The 23,243-nt window shown below is 41.6% G+C and overlaps 1 protein-coding gene across 4 annotated transcripts in view; it reads left to right on the forward strand.

Annotated features, from left to right (window-relative positions):
- The window catches only part of ADSS2 (adenylosuccinate synthase 2), a 39,163-nt gene extending 16,626 nt beyond the window's left edge, over positions 1 to 22,537 (forward strand). Inside the window, exons 5-13 of one of the 4 annotated variants that reach the window (XR_007458700.1) lie at positions 5,165 to 5,231; positions 5,482 to 5,589; positions 6,594 to 6,675; positions 8,904 to 9,030; positions 11,096 to 11,250; positions 13,081 to 13,205; positions 14,434 to 14,531; positions 14,730 to 14,898; positions 15,742 to 17,341. Coding sequence is in view for 3 of the 4 variants with exons in the window: in XM_049633810.1 (XP_049489767.1) it covers positions 5,165 to 5,231; positions 5,482 to 5,589; positions 6,594 to 6,675; positions 8,904 to 9,030; positions 11,096 to 11,250; positions 13,081 to 13,205; positions 14,434 to 14,531; positions 17,345 to 17,494; positions 18,912 to 18,964 (965 nt within the window). In the remaining variant the exon portion in view is untranslated. The other 3 variants (XM_049633810.1, XM_049633811.1, XM_049633808.1) reach the window with 3 other exon arrangements.
- The last annotated feature ends 706 nt before the right edge of the window (positions 22,538 to 23,243 follow it).

A 23,243-nucleotide genomic window follows, 5' to 3' on the forward strand; every position in this document is an offset into this window, starting at 1 on the left:
CTTTAGCTACATTCCACAAATACTGACATTTTGTACATTTATTTCCATTCATTTGAAAATGCTTTTTGGTGATTTCTTTTTGACCCACGAGTTATTGAGAAATGCGTTTACATTTGTAAATATTGGATGCTTTTTCTGATTTCCCTTATTTATTCCTGACTTTGTTATAGACAGAGAACATACTCTGTGTGTGATCTCATTCGTTTTCAATTTGTCGAGACTTGTGTTATGGCCTGGCATAGGGCCTCTTTTGGTTAGTGTTCGACATGCACTAAGAATATGTGTTCTGTTGAGAGTGGGGTGTCCCTTAAGTGTCAGTTAAAGGGTGTTCACGTCTTCTGTGTCCTCGCTGGTATTCTGTCTCCTTGCTGTCACTTAGAGGCATGCTGAAACCTCCAGCAGTAACTGGATTCGTCTGTCTTTTCACGTCTTGTCAGTTTCTGCTTTGTGTGCTTTGGGTGGTGTGTCTATTTAAACTTCTGTTTTTGGCGGATTAACTTTGATGGTGATGAGATGTCCTCATGTGTGTTGGTATACACAGGAATGTGCCGCGGTAATATTCCTTACTCTTAAGAACCAGCACACCTTTCTTTAAGATCAGCGTTTGCAGGAGGTATCTTTTTCAATCTCACCATCCTTAGCTTATCCATATCTATATTTGCAGGGCATTTATTATACACAAAATATAGTTGGTCTTGCTTTTTATTCATTGTGACAGTGTCCCCTTTAACTGGAGTGTTTTAGATAATTTATTTCTAAATATAGTTAATTAACATTATGGCTGAATTTATATCTGCTTTTTGTTTTCTATTCCTGCCATTGTCTTTTTTCCTCCTTTTCCTGATTTCTTTTAGATTTAGTATTTTAAATATTATCTGCACTATTTATTGATTGATTAATTATACCTCCTGTTTTGTGAATTTTGGTAGTTCTGGGATTTATAATATGCATCTTTAAAATTTTTTTTAATGTTTTTATTTATTTTTGAGAGGGGGGAGGGGCAGAGAGAGAGGGAGACACAGAATGTGAAGCAGACGCCAGGCTCTGAGCTGTCAGCACAGAGCCTGATGCGGGGCTTGAACTCACGAGCGGTGAGATCATGACCTGAGCTGAAGTTGGATGCTTAACCAACTGAGCCACCCAGGTGCCCCTATAATATGCATCTTTAATCATCTACCTTAACATGATACAATATTTAACCCAAGATTTTTACAAGCAATGTTTCTTTTTTTTTTTTTAATTTTTTTTTTTTAACGTTTATTTACTTTTGAGACAGAGAGCATGAATGGGGGAGGGTCAGAGAGAGAGAGGGAGACACAGAATCTGAAACAGGCTCCAGGCTCTGAGCTGTCAGCACAGAGCCTGACGCAGGGCTCGAACTCATGAACCGCGAGATCATGACCTGAGCTGAAGTCGGACGCTTAACCGACTGAGCCACCCAGATGCCCTCTATACCCCTTATCCAGTCCCTTGTGTTATTACTGTCCCACATTTCATGTCTACATTGTTATAAACTCAACATTGCATTCTTAAACTTTTGCTTTAAACAGCTAATTTTCTTTTAAAGAAATTTTTAAATGAGTCCATTGTTGGCCAGTTCTTTACGTTAGCATACTTAAGCAAGCATGCAGGGAACCATTACATTATAATTGCAACCTGTCGCATTGAAACGCCTAACAAAATTTGTAATGTAAGAGATACTTACCGATGGAAAGAGATCTGAGAAATGGCCAAGACTTTAAATTTCTTTAAACATTTGAAATCTAGGTTAGTTGGTGTCTGTCCTTTGATTCAGCAACTATCTATTGAATGGCTCCTCCGTGCCAGGCGTAGTGTTGGGCACTGAGGATTCAGCAGTAGAAAAAATGGAGCGTGTGGTGTAGTAGGGCAGACAGATGACAAACAAGATAAATCTGTAACAAACGCACCGTGGCATGCAGTGATGTGGTCTGAGGAGGGGGGAGCCACCTGTCGCATCTGGCAGTTTGGAGAAGGTGGGTAGCAATCTATAGTTTCCGATGCAGTGGCTGGGGATGTGTCACTGCAAAGATGACCTTTGTGTCATCTCCTGAGTGAGTTCTAGAGACCTCCTGTGCAACACTGAGGCTGTAGATGACCGTGTTCTCTTGCGACTTAACAATCTCTTAAGAGGGTAGATCTCCTAGTGAGTGGCCACAACTAATAAAACCCCCAAAACAACTTAGAAGAGCACCAAGCGACGTGGGTATTACAGATCCTGAAGCTCACGTGGGCACATTAATACAGTGCGACATTAATGGTGTTAATAAAACTTAACTATAATAATAAAAGATGGTGTTATTAAAACTTATCTACTGAAAGTGCATAATTATCTTTTATTTTAAAAATTAGACTGAGTCCCCAAGGCAGCATTTTTTGTTTTCCTTATCTAGGCTGTGGACAACAGAAGACATGTTTAAAGCAACCTCACACGAAGAGCGTTCTTTCAAAAACAGTGTTAGTGGGGGTATTAAGGCTCTGTGCCACGATGAGGCTTTATGAAAGTAATTACTCTGAGTTCACTAATAGCTCCCCGGGGCCTGGAAAAACCTAAGGAAACATTAGCTTAGTGGCAAGGTACTAAATTAATTTCTGAGAAATATGGTTTGCCTGCTTTCCATCAACCATTTATTTGTGGTTTGCAAGTTGCCACTGTAACTTATTTGGGCATAGAAAATGCAGCAGATACTTAAATGCAAAATGTTTTTTTATTCAAAAGAAATAGCTCACTCCAACGTCTCACTTTGGCAAAGTCTGAGTTTTAACGAAACAGCTTCTTAAGAACTGTTCGGGCTCCTCTAAAGTAAATAAGAATGGTTATTAGCTGTACGTGGTAATAAACTAATCCCTACAGTATACAATAGCTATTATTAGAAAAAAGTAACCATTTTAACATCTCACACACAACAGCAAAATGCACAAAAAGTGTACACATATTTTACCCCTTTAATCAGTGTCTACCTTGTTAAACAGAGCCTTTCTAGTGCCCGAAAAAGCTACTTTGCTACCCAAGCATGTAAAGGACTGATACACTGATGGCTGTAAGACATTGATGAAAGAAAGCAGACGCGAGTAAATGGAAAGATGCTCTGTGCTCGTGGATTGGAAGAATCGTTTTGTGAAAATGTCCGTCCTACCCAAAGCAATCTACACATTCAGTGCAATCCCTATCATATTTTTCACAGAAATAGAAGAAACAGTCCTAAAACTCTTCTAGAACTACAAGAACCAGAATTGTCCAAGCACCCTGTACATACAAATATTGAATCTTTATGTTGTATGCCTGGAGGTAGTGTTCTAGGTAGTATATTTCAGTCAAACAAATAAACAAACAAAATCACCCTAATGACCTTTCCCAGTCCTTATCTACTCCGTCTCACCAAGGGAGACTGCTATTCTCTCACTATAGATTGGTTTTGTCGTCGTCGTTGTTGTTTGAAGTCGATACAGATTACACATTTACACTGATTTACACAATCAGTGCGTCTGATTTCCACTCAACAGGGTGCCCATGAGATTCATCCTTATTGTTCAATGAAGCAATATTTTATACTTTTTTCATTGCTGAATAGTATCCCATTGTATGAAAATGCCACAGTTTATCCATTTTCCCATTAATGAGGCTTTGACTCATTTCTAGTATTGAGTTACTGCATTTAATATTGCTCTGAACATTCCCATAGATACCTTTTGGTGTGCAATATGGCAGTGTAGTTTAAAAGGATGTTGTTGCTACCTGCTTCTGTGGCACGAAGACGCATAGTGATTTACAGGGTAATTTTATGTCACACAATAAAAATTTAGTCTCTGTGTTGTAATCACCTAGTGTAAGAGGTGTCAGAACTCCTGTTCCAGACCACTGGGGAAATCTGTTAACCATACAGTTGGGAAGAGGACTGCCTTGACAATTTTGTAGCGTCTCAAAAGAGGGAATTAGGGCAGAGGGGGTTGTAGGGGGTAGGGTTAATCAGAGGGTGGATTAAGGTCAGGTTTCCTCGAATTTTTCTGGTTTCAACATCTATAACTACAACAGAAGCCTTCTGATACCACCAGATCTTTTACCTAAGCCACCAATGCTTTCTAGGAAACTTAATGTCAGTCGTTCTGTGTAAAATGTAAACATTTCAACTTATTTTTATGGAAGCAATAGCAATCATTAGGGAAAAGAAGCCATGGTTTAATGTATGAAAAATGATTAAATTGGACGCTGCAAGTGGGTGAATTTTATGGTACATAAATTATATTCCTGTCTGGCTTTTTGGAAACAAAGGAAGCCTTGGTTAAAAGTTGTAAGACAAAATTCTAGGCCTGCCTGTTCCATCAAGTAGCTATTTATTCAGTCGGTAAATATTTGAGAACTTGTAGGCACAGGAAATCAGCTGGTAAGAGACTTCCTAAAGTACTGCTGGGGCGTGAGTTTGTGAGTGCACGCGCAGGCACAGGAAGAGCCACATTCAGACACAAGTGTCTGCCTTGTAGCCATCAATGTAAAAGAATGCCTGTGTGACCCAAGGGCAGAAAGGGGACCAGAGCACGGAGCCAGAAGAGAGGCCACATAAAGGAGTTTTGTCTTTTTCTTTTGAGCAACAGAAAGCCATTGAGTTTTTAAAGGCAAGGGGGTGGTGACATCATATTTTGTGTCTTGGAAAGACGGCTTTGCTGCCTTAAGAATTATGAATTCGAGATAATCTGAATTTCCAAGAGTGGTAATACACTCATTAGGAAGCCACGGTTTGGGGCGAGAGATGACGGAAGTTTGGGACTGGTGAGGGAGAGTGAGATGTCAAGATAACGCAGAGATGTCTGGAGGGTAGACCTTGAAGAAAAGAGGGTGTCCTAGTAAGTGAAGCTTCATAGGATTGTAGGGTAGGCCCCAAAATTACCCTCTTACTGACCAGTTTTAAAATAATATAGTTTGCAATTAATAGGAATGAACGATTGGGCATTATTTTCGTATTCATGTACCTGTTGGCGTCATAACTTCACTCCCACCATTATTGACGCTTTTTAAAAGCATCCATTTGATTCGTCGTGATGAAAGTAGGCCGAAGGCATTTGTAACTTAAGTAATTTAAAGTGCAGTATGTTTTGCTCCTCCCATGTGATCTCTGTTTCAACGACTGTGATTTGGTGTTTCTCTCCTCAGTATTCGATTTTCATCAAGCCGCTGATGGTATCCAGGAGCAACAGAGACAAGAACAAGCCGGGAAAAAGTATGTGTTTTTGTTTATGGTGCAGTTTAAGCAGATCCAGACCCTTATGTTTAAATCCTAGGCCAGAGGTTTAAGAAAAATTATTAGAATATGTTTGGATTTCAGAGGAAATCGATAGGGTTGTGATGATAAACTTAGAGAAAAGAGCACAAACAAAATAGTCGAAGTAACTCCATTCTTTGTAATGATCTGACCATAAGAAGTGCCTCTTTCTTGTCTAACTCAAAGCCCGTTTTGATTTATTTTTAAGCTTGGGTACCACAAAAAAGGGCATTGGCCCAGTTTATTCCTCCAAAGCTGCTCGGAGTGGACTGCGGATGTGTGATCTTGTTTCTGACTTCGAGGGCTTCTCTGAGAGGTAACTAACTTGTGTTTCAGAATGGAAAGAGCACATGGGATTTTGGGGATTGTTCATATCCAGGATGCAAATTGGTAAGATCAGTATTCTAGTTGAATAGTGGCGTTTGGCTCTTTTGTTTTGTTTGGAGTATTAAAGTTACTTTTTATTACTTAATTTCAAATTAACTTCATGAAAAGTAACATCTTGTTGGTATCCTAGCAGTACCCCAAGAAGGCAAAGCCAAAATTATATGTAGGGATTGGAGTTTGGTATAGTTTGCTGAGAAATAGATTCCAGGGGGGTGTGGCGGTACTGTGGTTGGGTTACCGCCCCCTAGAGTCTTGACCCCTCAGATTTTCAGTTCCAGAGACTCCCCCAGCCTAGACATAATTAGTCTCTTAGGTACTGGTGAACTATTTAATATTTAAGCTCACCTTAAAAAATAGAAATTGCCTCATGGATGCTTACTCTCTAGAAAAGTCTCCATGAGAAACCTAATAATCATCAAAGCTGTGTGGTGACTCAGTGACAGGGAGTTAATTGGTTGTGTCTAATGACAGGTGGCATCAAAGACCCGATGGCTGAATCCATTTTCAGGCAGCAGTTTGTGCCATCAGGGCACCTCCACTGAGATTACTGGAGACCAGTTGCTAAATTCTGCCTCTGTCTCTTTAAAAAGCATTGTGTAGACTGTCTCCTTTTGTTTTTTTTTTTACACGACGCAATGTAATTTACACTGATTTAAGTCTACTGGTTACAGATCTTAGGCCATCCCCTTCCCTCCACACACATCACCCTAATTATATGATTGGCATTCCTACATTTGAATTAAAAAATATTTTGAATGTATCACTTATTCATATGACTGATCTCCTGTGTAGCTTTTACGTCTTAGAATGTAGCTTCAGTCCTGGATTGATTTGTTATGAAAACCACTTATCTACAGAAACCATTTGAATCAAGTGATCTATTCAGACTGGTTTTACACAGAGCGAACATCTTGATTTATCCGTGTTTCTCAGGTTCAAAGTTCTGGCCAACCAGTACAAATCTATATACCCCACTTTGGAAATCGACATTGAAGGCGAATTACAAAAACTCAAGGTAATGCTTTCTGGCCCCTTTAACGTCCTTTTAAAAAAGTCATTTGCCAGATTGACATCTAAGATCATTCATTCGGGCTTTGTGTTAGGACCTGCAAACATAAGAATGAAGAGCATACCGTCTCTAATTTCCTTTATGGAAATCATATTGTGACTGGGAAGATGTACATTAAATGATTTACGGTGTATTAAGTACCACACAGACTGTGTAACATACCGGAAGTAAGGACTGGTATGGCAAATTATTGTCCTTTTTAAGTCTGAAAGCATAAGGCCTACCGAAAAGGACAGGGCATGTTTGAGTCACTTCGTGTGATGTGGCTGAAATGAAATATTGGCGGGGCGGGAGTGGGCGGGAGGTCTTCTGGGGGTCTTCTGTCTAGCGATAATGATTTTAGCTTTTATCCTGGAGTTAAGGAAAAGCTGTTGAGTAATTCTGAGCAGAAAAGAGACTCGATGTGGATTATGTAAAAAATAAAAATCCCTCCTAGCAATGTGGAGCAGAGATCAACAGAGGGACGGCCGGGGCTGTTGACTTTTAAAGCTGGCCAGCACATTCCGGAAGGAGGGCTCCCGGGGCCGGTCTCTTTAGCACTGTTCTCTTATGAGACCAAGGTGATTGGCAAAGGTTGGGCCCACGTTTGGCAGCTGTTAGGTGTCAGGTGCCCGAGTTAGTAGACGAGTCTCCTGCCTTCTCCACCTTCCATTCCTCCCTGGTCTTTGGTGAGTTTCAAGCTGCTTCCTGTGTATCTGATTATTACTCCTTCTCTTCTGTAAATCGGTATGAACATCAATTCCAGAACTGAATAGGAATTTACAAACCTCCTATGTTATTCTAGAATGATTATAGACTTTAGGCCTATCTACTCACTAAATTCCTTTAAAAAAAAAGAAAAAAGACCTCCAAGGAAGATTCTAAATGCTAAGTATTTAGATTTCAGTGTATTGCTCATTGCTTAGGATACACTGCCATTGTTTTTCGTTCTGTCATGCAGCAAATATTTTAAATTTATTGCTAGCAACTTGGAAATATTTATGTGCTAAAGTATGGTTATGGCTTTTCAGTTCCATTTTATGCATGTTTCATGTGAAGTAGATGAATAACAATGAACAGAATTGGGTAAGAAGATTCTTAATAGGTGCTATTTGTTGAACCAGCACTTGAAGGAATAAGGGACATGATGAACGGTATGGTCACTTCAGGCATAAAAAAAGGACTAAAACAGGAATAAGCAGGAGACCAGAGCCAAGGTGGGGGACCATACTTTGATCAGTTGGTGTAACACATTCTGGTGACTTCACAAGTGGATCTTGGAATTTCCATACTAGTCTGGCTAAATATTGAAACATAGTTGAAACTAGGGGTTTGCTTCCTTGTTTGTTTTTGAGAGAGGGAGAGAGGGCATGGGCACATGTGCACTCATGCGAGAGGGGGAGGGGCAGGAGGAGAGGGAGACAGAGAATCTTAAGCAGACTCCATGACCATCTCGGAGCCCTATGTGGGGTTGATCTCACGACTGTGAGATCATGACCTGAGCCAAAATCAAGAGTCAGACGCTTAACTGACTGAGCCACCTACGTGCCCCGAAACTAGGTTTTATTGTATTTGTACTTTAGGCCTTGGGGGAACTCTTGTTTATATGACGTTTTTAATTGAATTCTAAAATTAAGCAGGATTATTAATGCTTTTAATATGTTTTGTGAAAATTTTTTAATGCTCGTGTGTAAAACAGTATTTGATATTACCTACTAGTAATACTGCTGAGCTATTGCTATAATGGAATACAATGGCAAAAGAGTGTTAACAATCAGTTGTCAATATTTGCATGACACTGGTGACCCGCACCAACATTTTGACAGTCACCCTGATGCAAGTTGCATGTAGCTTTTTCAAGACCTCACCGGACGCAAAAGCACAATGTAATATACCCGGTTCTTTTCATTTTCCTGCAAGCTGGTTTGTGAAGAATGAGTCTTGGCCATGAGGAAGGTTGTCATCAGAACTTGCAGTAAGGTTAATGTGGAAGGGTCTCTTTTCTGGTTCTGGAGAATCAGGACGAGAGACCAAAGCTAGTCCAAATGTCCAGTAGACTGGGTACCATCACCAGCCCCTCCTGTTTTGCGTTAGTTAAGTCTTACCTGTCTTAGAGTCAGGTAAGTTTTACTTGTACTGATCATGTTGTACATTTGTTAGTACACACTGGAATTGGATTTTGTCTTTGCCTGTAGGGTTACATGGAAAGGATTAAACCAATGGTGAGAGATGGAGTTTACTTCCTCTATGAGGCCCTACATGGACCACCAAAGAAAATCTTGGTAGAAGGTGCGAATGCAGCCCTACTAGATATTGATTTTGGTGAGTGAGCTATGACTTCATGGGGGCTTAACCGAGCCCTAAAGTACTTAGGATATAAATAATTAATGTTCCCGTACAGGATTTTTTTTTTTTTAACTTTTAAAAAACTTTTATTTAAATTCTGGTTAGCATACAGTGTAATGTTCGTTTCAGGTGTACAATATAGTGATTCAGCAATTCTGTACATTACTCAGTGCTCACCACAAGTACACTTCTTTTTTTTTAATTATAATTTTATTTAATGTCTCCAACATTCAGTTGGAGTTTCTTTTTTTAAATTTTTTTTATTTTTTAAAATTTATATCCAAATTAGTTAGCATATAGTGCAGCAATGATTTCAGGAGTAGATTCCTTAGTGCCCCTTACCCATTTAGCCCATCCCCCTCCCACAACCCCTCTAGCAACCCTCTGTTTGTTCTCCATATTTATGAGTCGCTTCTGTTTTGTCCCCGTCCCTGTTTTTGTAGTTTTGTTTCCCTTCCCTTATGTTCATCTGTTTTGTCTCTTAAAGTCCTCATATGAGTGAAGTCATATGATTTTTGTCTTTCTCTGACTGATTAATTTCACTTAGCATAATACCCTCCAGTTCCGTCCACGTAGTTGCAAATGGCAAGATTTCATTCATTTTGATTGCTGAGTAATACTCCATTGTATATATATACCGCATCTTCTTTATCCATTCATCCATCGATGGACATTTGGCTATTGTTGATAGTGCTGCTATAAACACAGGGAGTGCATGTGTCCCTTCAAAACAGCACACCTGTATCCCATGGATAAATGCCGAGTAGTGCAATTGCTGGGTCGTAGGGTAGTTCTAGTTTTAACTTTTTGAGGAACCTCCATACTGTCTTCCAGAGTGGCTGTACCAACTTACATTCCCAGCCTTACAGGATTTTAAAGCCAGGCTTGTATATTCAGGAATGATGGAAGTTTGCCATCTGCCACTCATCTGTTTTTTGAAAAGAATGTTGTGGAAAATATAATACATGTGTTAAGTTTTGTAGTTTATGAGAAAAATGAAATCACCGTTTGGGTCAGTGGGTTCGGGATTCTGTAAACTGATTTTCATTGTTTGGTTCATGCTCCATTTGATGATGAGAGGAATCCTATGGAAGGATCTTTACTTTTAATTCAGCCTTTCTTTAAATATCAAGAATAAACCCTGTCCTTAAACATGTCCACTCTAAGGTCTGTGGAAATCTGTTTAACATCTTGGGTGTGAGATTCTGAGCACATTAGGGTATTTCTTCCATCTTCGAAAAGTGAACGAGTCAATACCGTCCAGCTACTGCCCTATCAGGTTGTTGGCCTCTGCCTGAGCCTGATCCCTCAGGATAAGTCTGATTGTTCTCAGCTCTCACTGACCTTTCATCGGCTTTTGACTCCCAAGTAAACCAATTAAAAAGTGTATTTCTATTACAGTAGATAATGGATTTTTGACTGCTCAATATGTCTGTGCAGTCTGGGAAGAAAGCAGAGTGATTAGCTTAGTGGATAGTTTAAGTGGGGATCCAGGATCTTTGGGGCTGGGGGAGTACACCCCTCTTAGCTTCCCTTGTCATTCTGGGGATTCTTCCCTGAACAGAGATCAGAAGGAAGGGTAATGAAGACCACAGACTTTCATAGTGTACTGGTGTCACTCTGGGTTGCTGATGTGTCTTAAAAATTTGTATCAAGGAAGTAAGACAAACTTGTTTTCAAATTAACAGAAGAGTATTAAAAGTACGTAGATTGTAAGTCTACATAGTGGACGAACACCAGGGTTTTGGCATCACGTCATCTAGCAGGCTTTGGCGAGCACCCACCGAGCAGAGCTGAGTAAGCGTGCACACGCCCACAGAGCCTCTCCAGTGCCCACACCTGCCAGCTCTAACCGCCTGTGTTGTTACCTCGTTACAGACAGAAAGGATCAAGAGGAAAACACTGAGGTTTTGAGGGGACGGTTCTAGTCAAGTCTGTCCACTACCTGGAATATACTCAAATGTGGATTTTTCATTATAATTCTGTTTCCGAGTAACGTATGTCCATGTGTGTATAGTTTAATATTTGTTTCTCTTTTTAGGAACTTATCCTTTTGTGACCTCTTCAAACTGCACGGTTGGAGGTGTCTGTACCGGGCTGGGGATGCCCCCTCAAAATGTCGGAGAAGTATATGGGGTCGTGAAAGCCTACACGACTCGAGTTGGCATCGGGGCCTTTCCTACAGAGCAGGACAATGTAAGCCCGTTTTCAGCTGATCCAATTCCGAAAGTTTTGTTGTTGGGTTTTTTTTTTTTTATTAATGTTTGTTTATTTATTTATATTTGAGAGAGAGAGAGAGACAGAGTACAAGTGGGGGAGGGGCAGAGAGAGAGGGAGACACAGAATCCGAAGCAGGCTCCAGGCTCTGAGCTGTCAGCCCAGAGCCCGATGCGGGGCTCAAATCCACAAATTATGAGACCATGACCTGAGACGAAGTCAGATGCTTAACCGACTGATCCACCCAGGTGCCCCCGTAAAACTTCTGGGGGCTCCTGGGTGACTCAGTCAGTTGAACATCCAACTCTTGATTTTGGCTCAGTTCATGGTCCCAGAGTTGTTGGATTGAGCCCTATGTCCACAGAGTGTGGAACCTGCTTGGGATTCTCTCTCTCTCCCTCCCTCTCTCTCCTTCTTTCTCCCCTCTGCCCCTCCCCAGCTCTCTCTCTTTCAAAAAAAAAAATAGTTAAATAAAAAATATAAACTTCTGCTCCCCTCCCCCCCTTAACAAATTCTTACCTTCCTGTGCACTTCACTGAAGTAGCAGCATATTGGCAACAAAAGAGAAATGTTAGAGGGCACTTAAAGGTACTTGTGGATTATGGGCACCTGGGTGGCTCAGTTGGTTAAGCGTCCGACTTCAGGCTCAGACTGTGATCTCACGGCTCATGGGTTCGAGCCCTGCCTTGGGCTCTGTGCTGACAGTTCGGAGCCTGGAGCCCACTTCAGATTCTGTGTCTGTCTCTCTCTCTGCCCCTCCCCCACTCGTGGTCTGTCTCTTTCTCTCAAAAATAAACAAACATTAAAAAAAAAAAGGGTGCTTGTAGGTGCAAGGCTTTGGGAAGGTGGGTACACGAGGGAGATCAAGGTGGGGGAGGAGAAAAAGGTGGTTAAAAATAACAGCTGCCTTGCACTAGGAGCCTGTCAGGAACCAGGGCTGAGGAGAGTGACCTCCGGACCTGGGCTAACCTTCGCCGACACTTAGTGGCGGTGATGGCGGGCCAGGCACTGTTGAAGTGTTGTATACTCGGGAGCTCTGTGGACCCCACGACAGCTCAGGGAGCTGGGTGGTGTCGCCAACCCCTGCCCGCCCCCCACCCCCACCCCCCGGCTTCTACGCATGAGGAAACTGAGGCACGGAGAGTCACCATAACTTGCACATAGACGGACGGGGCTGGGATTCAAACCTGACAGAGCAGCAGTCTAAAAACTACATAGTTGTGTCAATGTCAGAATACGAGAGGTAATGACTTTAATCGGAAAGGTGTAAAGTAGGGAATAGATAGACCATGGGCCGAAGGTTAGGTTGTAGACAATGGCTGTGGCTTAGAACTTGGAGTGCTGTTGTCGACCTTCCTTCTCTTTGAAAGGGCATCGTGCCGTTAGCGACTGACTCCTTGCTAGCTGAGAGTTTGTCTTCTGGTTTTCAGGAAGATCATCAGGCTACAGTTGTTCTTGCAAATAATTGGCTTGTCTTTTGTAATAAATACTTACTGACAACTTTGTTTCTCATATGTAGCATTTATTATTCTTATATGTTAATCTAAATCTTAAGAAGTTCTCTGACATCATAAAAATTACTGGTTTTAAAGAAATGGTAAAAAACAAAGCCAAAGGTGGATCGCTTCCAAATAATGCCTCACGCAACATCCATCATCTGGATGGAATTCTGTCTTCCACTTCGTTAGTTTTTGAGAGATGTTCATCTCTAGGAGACTTCGACTTGTTATATGATCTTAGATATAATTAATTCTACTAGATTTACAGCACTGGTAGTGTAGTCCAAAAGCCCTATTTTTGATTTCCCAGGAAATTGGAGAATTACTACAAACAAGAGGTCGCGAGTTTGGGGTAACCACTGGAAGGAAAAGAAGGTGTGGCTGGCTGGACCTCGTTTTGCTCAAATACGCTCATATGATTAATGGATTTACTGCGTGAGTATTCTCGGAAACATTTATTTCAGGAAAGTACAGGAGGGTTCATGACCAAAGGTTAGTGTTTGTGGATTGCAACCTTAAGAGTAGTATTCTGGTGGTAGTGTCACTCTTTAGCCCCCAAATGCAATTGTAACTCAAAGTGCAGGGGGCCCAAGATCCAGGGGAAGGGTGTCCAAGGGAAAGGACCCCACATTGTCTTCCTAGACATCTGGGTTGGGAAAACGGAATCAGGATCCTCCACATGCAAGTGTAGAGGGAAATAAGATAAGTAGGTAGATGGGTTGGCACACTTTGCCTTTATGGAGAGGAGGCAGTATGACCGACCTGGTGCATGGGCTTGATGAATGTCTAACTCCTGTTTTCAAATCTCCGACTCACGCGTTGTGCTGTGGCTTTGGGCAGGTTCATCTTTCTGTGCCTTTTTTCATCATCTTTAAAACCTAGATGATGATACCGACTTCACACGAGTATTTTGAAAATTGGGCGAGAAATATAGTGAGAGCGTACAGCATGCTGCCTGGCTCCCTGAAAATGCTCAGTAAAAGTTGCTATGAACACATATACGCAAATATGTAAATAAACGTATTCATGTCTCTATTACTCTGGGTTAGCTTCTAGCAAAGAGCAAAATAAAGAATAAAAAGATACCTTGTGGATGAGATTCTCAAACCTGTTATTTTATCTAATGCCATAGATTTCCCCTTAAGTTATTTCCCAGTCAGTTTATTGGGAGATTGGATGTATCATGAAGAGGTCCTTGATGTGGTTCCCTCACTCTGCTTTGACGGTTTCTGAGCAGAAGGGCGGAGGCGATGGTGACTAGAGTGACGAGATGAGGGCCTATGGTGTATGCATAAATGTCCATGTATCTTGTCATCCTCTCTGTGGGACAGCGAGTTCTGCTGGGTCCCATAGACTGCGTCCTTTACACCGGGCCGCTGCCCCTCACGTGTGTGTTGATCCCTCATAAGAAAGCTAAGCAAGATGATATGGGTCAGTCAGGGAAAATGGAATTATGAGAGCTCCTCACAAGTAGGTAAGTCATTTTTTTATCATGAGGAAAATGCACGCTTTATGTGTGGCACACTTCAGAAGATAATCCTAACCAGTTTTCAGAATTGCTTTGGAATGCTTAGCTTGGTACGAATTCTTTACTTCCTCATCGCGTTAGATGTTAGAGCCTCGAAGAGTCTGCTGTTTTGACGTGGCCTCTCCTTCCGCTTAGGTTGGCACTTACCAAATTGGATATTTTGGACATGTTTACGGAAATCAAAGTTGGGGTTGCTTACAAGCTCGATGGTGAAATCATACCTCATTTCCCAGGTACGTTCTTCAGTCTGCGGTACACAGAACGTTATCAGGGCATCAGGGGATGTGTTAGAGCGGTCTCCAATAGCTCTCCCGCACGGTCGGTGGCAGGTAGCCACAGGGTTGCCCTGTTCTTTGGGAACCGCGCGAGTATAGTCACTTGTCACTGGCCTCAGTTTCGTAGCTGCCGTGCGTTTGGGTTCCGGGTTGCAGGACGCATGTGTTCAGACTCAAAGGAAGAAAGAAGAAACGTGGCAGTTCTGAGCTCAGCGATGCGGCCCCTGAATCTCACCTTCCCTATTTTGAAAGTGACTTCTTCATAGATGTTCCGTTCCCCACCCCTCCTTGAGAAATGTGGAGTAGAAGAGTGCTGCCTGTAAGGGTAAGCAGGCTCTTAATACATTAACCCACCCCGTCCTTCAAGCCACACGAGTGGTTTTGTCTAATCTCCTGTGTCAAGAGTGGGTGGTTGTAAGGAGACTTCCCACATGAGGCAATGTGTTTCTTCAAGCATATCCGTAGCTACATGATTTTTTCAGTTACTCAGGAAGTTCAGTAAATGTTACCAGCTTTCGGAAATAGGAACTAACTGTTCATTTGTTTAGTCATCCTGTGAGACGGAGGATCCGCCAAACAAAGGAATATCTACTAGCTTAATGAAGCTTGTAGGTTGGTGGGTGTTGTGGCTTGCTAATGACGACCAGTCCTTGGGAACCGAGGGTCGCTGCAAGTTCTTGGAAGCCCCTTGAAAGCCGTTTTCTGTTAGTCTGACAGCTGGGCTGTCTCCAGTTTGGTTTCTCGTGACTGTTTTTTAAGTGGATTGTGGTTCACTACTATTACTTCTTTTTTTTAGTTTTTTTTTAAATTTATTTATTTATTTTTGAGGGACCGAGAATCAGCGGAGGAGGGGCAAAGAGAGAGGGAGACAGAGAATCCGAAGCAGGCTGCACACTGTCAGAGCAGAGCCTGATATGGAGCTCGAACTCATGAACCATGAGATCATGACCTGGGCCGATGTCAGACGCATAACTGACTGAGCCACCCAGGTGCCCCATGGATCTCTATTTCTGTCTAATGACTTCTGGGTGAATGCGCTTATGTTGTAGTGACTCAGATTCCGTTACCTCCCTCTGAAGAGTATTGGTTCTTGTTTTAGGGGACAGTTGAATTACTGGCTGATCATCTTGAACTTGCGTGAGCTTGGTTTTCCACTGTGTTTGTATAGTTACAGGAAGAACCCAAGGTGTTTCCCAAGCCTCTAACCTGGTGTGAGTCCGTCTACAAATTCTATTTCCTCTGTGGATCTTGGCAGAGGTTGGTTTTAGGCTTTATTATAGAGGGTCTGCGGTCAGTTGTACTCTGGCGCATCATTTTTAATTTTTTTTTTAATGTTTATTTTTGAGAGAGAGAGAGAGAGAGAGAGAGAGTGCATGCACAAGCAGGGGAGAGGCAGAGAGAGAGAGGGAGACACAGAATCCAAAGCAGGCTCCAGGCTCTGAGCTGTCAGCACAGAACCCGACGCGGGGCTCGAACTGGTGAACCGTGAGATCATGATGCGAGCTGAAGTCAGACGCTTAACCTACTGATCATCGTTATTTAAATGAAGCAGTGTTTCTGTTGTCTCGGCTGCTGCCAGGAGAGTTACTGGGGTATAAAGAGATCTCTCCAATGTGGCAGTGCTGGCTGGAGCTTCAGTGTAGTCTGTCCCTTCCCTTCCGACAGCACTGTTGGAACTCTAGAACCTGTCGCACTCAACTGTGGCCCCTGCTGTCTGTAAGCCTCCGGGGTTCCCAGTCTTAGCATGTAAAGGTGAACGTTAGCCAGGGGACTTTCACAGGGTCTCTGAGGGGTAGGAGCTCTCTGTATAGCTCCTTCCTTTCTGATGCTTGGACCGTGATTCTCACTGCTTCAACCTCCCTGAAATCTGGTATCTGCCTTCTCAGTCAGTGGGACCATTGTTCTCCTCTGACTCCAGTGTCCTGACCTTTAGTCGTCAGGACATTGTCCCTGGGCAGATGGTGGAGTTGTTTTCAGGACTTGCTCGTGAGTTTGCTTTTTCTCAGAAACTGCAGTTTTGTGCTGCCTGTGGTCCACGTTGACCGGTCGTGGGATACGCGCTGCTCCAGGGAGGCCGCTCCTTCCAGCGGAGGGCGGTCTCTGGGGAGATTCTGAACCTGATCCTCAGCAGGGGTGCTTCCTCAGCAGGGGGGGTGGGCAGGGCCTCCATCCGGAAGCGGGAAATCTGGATGGTACACCACAGCAGCCACCGTACTGTCTCTGGTTGAAGAAACTGTTCTTACTTTCGTAGGCTTTTAGTTTCTACCAGGGGGTACAGAGAAAATGGTTAGGTGAGATCATGAAGAACATTTCCAGCTAAGCTTTTGTGCAGTCACCAAAATCATAGATTTCCCAGATGAGAGCGAGTCCACCAGTCTCCTTTCTGTGAGATTGCTGCCTTTATGCAGGTGTGCAGCCTCTAATCCACGGTGTGGAAATCTGGAAAGCTCTAAAAACTGGAAAGGTCGGCACCAAAGTCAGACCTGACCTGAGTTGATATTAGAACCAATCATCTATCTGCTTCGAGTGAATAATCTGGTGGCTGCAGGAATGTGTTTGATTATAAAAATACCGCCTCAAATGGTAAATGTACTGTTTGACCTTCCTAAACTCTGGAGGAAAACAAAACAGAACATTTTTTCTGCATTTCAAAGCGCATCTGGCTCCAAGGATTTTGAGAAGAGATCAGGAACCTATGACCTAGCAAATCACTTATTTAGCAATAGACAGTGTTATACCATGAGAAAGCATACATCCTCTTTAACTTTCAGCAAACCAAGAAGTCTTAAATAAAGTTGAAGTTCAATACAAGACTCTCCCAGGTTGGAACACAGACATATCAAATGCAAGGACATTTAAAGAGCTCCCTGTTAATGCACAAAATTACGTTCGATTTATTGAAGATGAGCTTCAAATTCCAGGTAAATATAAACTCTTTATGAACAGCCATCTCTACTTTTTCTCTGCTTCTAACTTGACTGTATCTTTGAGATGGGATTAGAGGAAGATCATTATTAATTTGTAGAGTGCTCATGATTTGTATAAATGCCCAGGAAGATACAAAATAATCTTATTTCTTAGGATAAATATAATCACCTTTCTTTAAGTCCTTCAGATGCCTGAAGACAGCAGGTTACTTTTACACTTATGCTCGTTGCTTTCTCCCTCTTAGTTTTTTTGTTTTTCTGTTTTTTTAAGTTTATTTATTTTTGACAGAGACAGAGTGCGAGCATGAGCTGGGGAGGGGCAGAGAGAGAGAGGGAGGGAGGCACAGAATCTGAAGCAGGCTCCAGGCTCCTAGCCGTCAGCACAGAGTCTGACGCGGGGCTCGAACTCACGAACCGTGAGATCATGACCTGAGCTGAAGTCGGACGCTCAACCGACTGAGCCACCCGGGGCGCCCCACTTTCTCCCTCTTAGTAACAAACTCTTTTGTGTCTTCACCTCCACCAAAAATGGTTTGCAGTCTTTCCATTCCGGGTTAAAGCACCCTTGGGAGTTGGGGGTGTTTCTTGAATAATTAGGGAATAACAGGTACAGAAAATAGGCGATCCAATTTGAAAAGATCTACAAGAAGAGCAAAGAATAAACCCACATTAAGAAACAAATCTAAGCTGGCCAGGGAGTTAGGCATAACCAAGTAGTGGCTCTGACCAGTTACCGAAAGTCTTTCTTTTTAACACATTGCTTTCTTTGCTCTTTTGCTCCTCTCAAATACAAGCCTGGTTTTCCACATTGCTAGCTGTCCTGACCAGCCTGATGCCAGAGTTAAGTCAGCATGTTTACTGTGGCTCTCAGTCGGCATTGTTTTGAAACACAAGCAGTAGTGACTTTAACAGTGACTTGTATAAAAGACCATAAAGGTGTGGTACGATGTTGAGAGATTCCTATAGACTGGTCCAGGCTCTGCAAGTTAAAATGGCATTTGCTTCCAGCCCCTTCTCCTTTCTTGAGATATAAAAGTTATGCTGATACTTGCAGAACCTCCTAGCATCCTGTATTTATCAGATGCTGATCTAGTTATTAGGGACTTGATCAAGGGTTCTTTCGGTCTCTGCTGGTTTGGGCCAGTATCTTACTGACCTAATTATCAGGCATCGACAACTTGGAAATACCCCACGATTAAAACTGGAACCGGTAAGGCTCACACCTGTGCTGGATGCCGACTGCACGTTCTGTTTAGAAATCAGCACAGTCTGCTGTCAGGACAGCCACGGATAGCAAAAGACACCTGGCAAAGCTAAATAGTGACACCGGGAAAAGTGGGGACCTTTTCATCCCAAGGATCGAACATTATAAACAAATTAATATTCTTCTTCTTTTTTTTCCCCATCCCAGTTAAATGGATCGGTGTAGGTAAATCCAGAGAATCTATGATTCAACTCTTTTAAGGACCTCCAGTGACACAAGAAACACTCCTTGAGGGGGCGGGGGGGAGAGGACTTTCTGAAATACTTCATTTATGATCTGCAAATTTCAAGAATAAAGACATTGGAGTGAGTTTGAGAATAAAGACATTGGAGTGAGTTTCGAGAATAAAGACATTGGAGTGAGTTTCAAGCCCTGCAGGTGTTCCCAGTCATTTAAGGTGGCTGGCTGGTGTGGAGAGAAACTTCGGCGCAGTCCAGGGTCCGCCGCCTTCGCTGGCAGAGTCGCCGAGTCACATTTTCCTCCTGCTCACGGTGCCACGTTTTCCTTCAGTGTTTAGTCCTAGTACGATCCATGTTCGAAATCTAAGAGAATTCCTTCCAGTGTAGTTCTTCTTCATGACTGTTGTTGTGCTTTGTTAGGTTTTACCTCTATTAAATGGTAAGAACAATTAATGCAGTTTTGCACAAATATTTTTACATTCTGGTCATTCAATTTGTCGTTGTAATCTTTGCTGTTAGAAAAAAAGGATGAAAAGAAGGGTTCTGTAAACTTTTGTAATGCTTTAAGTTCTGTTTAACTTGTGAACTGTTTAGTTTCTGCTGAGACCATTGCAAATTTGAGCTTTGGCAGGGGGGGAGGGGGTTATATTCGTGTGTCCTTTAATTTGTACAGAACACAAAACTTACTTCTCTCTGTAAATTATTTAATACATTGAACATTTAATTAAATGTTTGGAGAAGGGCGTTCCCTAAGACAACAATCTTAATGTTAAAAAAAAAAAATTAGTCATTAAAAGATCATTGTGCTAACTGGTGGATATTTTTCTTTAATTTCAGGCATTAACTCTGAAATGTATAGCTGTCGTTTTTTTTTTTTTTTTTATCTTACCATTATTTCTAAACCTAGTGGATTGATTTTTCAACATTGTGCCTGCCGGTTTGCCTACAAAATCATCTATAAGTGTCCAAATGAATTCAAATTGTTGGTCATAATTTTGATTGTGCCTTTATTTTTTCTTTCTTGGGAAAAAAAGAGGTGTTGTTCTGACAATTAGGCATCACGTAGTGTGTTGTAGATTATCCTCTGATGAACTATTTTAAATGTTTAAATTAGGTGCCACTTAAATTTATTTTATTATACCATCAATAGCTGATTAAAATGAACCAAATATTTCTAGTATGATTTGTGTATTGTGGTTTTGTTCTGTAGGAGAAGTACTAGCAACACTTGGATATAGAAGCAGCAGCTTTCTCCCTGTAGAATGTAGGGATGAGGTGGGGAGAGATCAAAACAGAATCTTAGAAAAGAACATTAACCTCTTTTGTCTTCACTAGACATACTTTCGTTGATACTTAGTTCAGAAAGTTCTACGAGAGAGGCAGCCTTGTTGGTTTCAATAAACAAAAAGGATCGTACAGATGATCTTACAAGCCCATTATGGGTCAATAATGGCTTTTATGTAAAAATAACTTATATTTCGTATACAATAAATAATTTTTATCTTTTTCAGCAGAAATTGGATGGGCTTTTATTTCTCCTAACCCTTTATCTTCCTGCTTGAATTTCAAATTAGGTTGAGTTGAAATTAGGTTTTTAAGTTCACATTCTCATCTTGGCTGTAAGCGTTGCTTTATTGAAACATAATTTTAGTAATGGTCCAGAGGCAGATGTGAAGAACTCACTTACCAAAGAGATTACTTTAAAAATAAATAAATAAACTTAAAAAAAAAACCCACAAAACTGTCTTGGGGGCTCCTGGCTGGCTTTGCCGGAAGAGCATGTAACTCTTGATCTTGGGTCATGAGTTTGAGCCCCACATTGGGTGTAGAGATTACCAAAAAAATAAATAAACTTTAAAAAAGAAAAAAAAAAACCTCATTCTCTGAATCACTGATTTTTTTTCCCCCCTACCAAAAAACATCAATCTCCTATGGATGTTGATAGACTTTGACTCCTTTTTGACTAGGTTGATTGATTCTCTCCTCTCTGTGAGCTGTTTGCTAATTAAATTGGTTAAGAGAGAGGTTCTGTTCTTCAGATACATTTCAGTCTTTGCAGTCCCAGGTAACTATATTCCAGTAATAAGTCTTCACTAACAAGTGTGTATGCTAGAATCTGCTAGGTGTTGGGTATTTTGTCGTGGGGCAGCATGTCAGATAAACATACTTGCGAGGGATATGTGCTACGATGGGAAAGTGCAGGGTGCCGTGAAACAGAAACAGAACTTAATGTAAGTCTGGAAAGGGTCAGAGAAGGCCTTTAGCAGAAATAGCATTCAAACGGACCAAAAGGATGAGTAGTCAGAGGGCCGTGCAAAGGCCTGGAGGCTGGAAACACTTGGAAAGTTGGAGGAACAAAATGAGCGAGGGGCTGGCGAGGCTGATGAAGTTGGCAAGAAGTTGGAGGAGGACCCCACCAAATAACCAAAATATGTTTCCTCTAAAAGGAAAGCATTAGGCCAAAACGCTTAAGGGGACCTAATGGGGAAATGGAAAAACTAAAACAGAAAAGTGCACTCCAGATCTCAAAGCTCAGTAGAAGGTAACTAGACGGCAGAACAGGAAGTTTCCATGGGGAGACGGCCTATTTAGTATATACTTTTTATAATTAACTGGCTGATGTAGCCAAATGCCCTCCACAAATGAGTATGTGAATTTAATGCCTTTCCGGTCAGAATTGCCAGGGGGTTGTCTACTGGGCAAAATTGCACTGAAGCTTTGGTGGAAAAATGAATGTGCAAGAATTCCTAAGATATTTTTGAAAAAAGAATGTGTTGAGAGGTGTTTCCCCAGCAGATGTTAAAGACATTATAATGCTACTATAGTCAAAGTATGTGATCCTGTCATGGGAATGAACAAATACAGAAGGAAAATGGACTGGACATTTCAGAAATAGACGCGACCTACATGCACATAGGAGCTTGATATGGGCTAAAAATGGCATTTTATGTCATTGGGAAAAGGATGCATTAAAGAAATGACAGCAAGGAGGGGTTGTTTTTGGGGGCATGGGCTAAATGGGCAAGGGGCATTAAGGAAGACAATTGTTGGAATGAGCACTGGTTGTCATACATAGGGGATGAATCACTGGAATCTACTCCTAAAATCATTATTGCACTATATTGGGTGTAAATTAAAAAATAAATAAGGGCACCTGGGTGGCTCAGTCGGTTAAGCGTCCTACTGCGGCTCAGGTCATGATTTCACAGCTCGTGAATTCGTGCCCCACATCGGGCTCTGTGCTGACAGCTCAGAGCCTGGAGCCTGCTTCGGATTCTGTGTCTCCCTCTCTCTCTGCCCCTCCCCAGGTCAAGCTCTGTCTGTCTCTCTCCTTCAAAAATAAATAAATATTAAATTTTTTTTTAATTTTTAAAAAATGACAAATACAATCTCAAATATGAACTTCAGATTGAATAAAATTCAAATTAAAAAATTTTTTAACCAATGAAAGTAATAAAGGAAAATAACTTCAGGAGAGCCTTCTAAACAAAAGTAGGAAGCTTGTAAACCCTAAAGAAGTATGTACAGATTTGACCAAAGTAAAAATTTTTAAATACTTATGGACAAAGCTCATTAAAAAACAAACAAAACAAAACAAAACCCTGGGAAAACAACAAACTGGGAGAAAAGATTTCAATACGTATCCTTTATATACAAAGAGCTAGCACGAGTTAGAATGCGACAGCTAATGAAAGATGGACCAAGTAATAGGTGCTAGTCAATCCACAGGAAAATAAATGTAAATGGCCCAAAACATGAAAAGGCATTCACTTTCGCCTACAGACAGGAAGTCGTAAGTTAACACAATGAGATCCCACTTCTCATCTCTGAGTGTTAAATATGCAACATTAGAGCTATGGCGTTTTCATGTACTGCCCGCAGGGGGAGTTACTGCAATATGGGGAGTCAATTTGCAATTTCTGATACAATTTCACTTAGAATCGCATCCACCTCTGTAGAATCTACCCAAGAGGGAAAGTAAGTTGTATCACCTTTATGCACAGCATCATTCTGTCTTCCTTAGAGGCTTCTTGGTCTGATTTTGTTTTATTTTTATCAAAGGTCTACATACGTATGGTTTTTATTGAAATGACTTTATTGAGGTATAATTTTTTAAAATGCTTGTTTACTTTTGAGAGAGAGAAAGAGAGACAGAGCATGAACGGTGGAGGGACAGAGAGAGAGGGAGACACAGAATCCGAAGCAGGCTCCAGGCTCTGCACTGTCAGCACAGAGCCCAATGTGGGGCTTGAACTCACAAACCATGAGATCATGACCTGGGCTGACTTCAGACGCTTAA

The sequence above is a fragment of the Panthera uncia genome, chromosome F1 (genome assembly GCF_023721935.1).
Source record: "Panthera uncia isolate 11264 chromosome F1, Puncia_PCG_1.0, whole genome shotgun sequence".
NCBI lineage: Eukaryota > Metazoa > Chordata > Mammalia > Carnivora > Felidae > Panthera > Panthera uncia.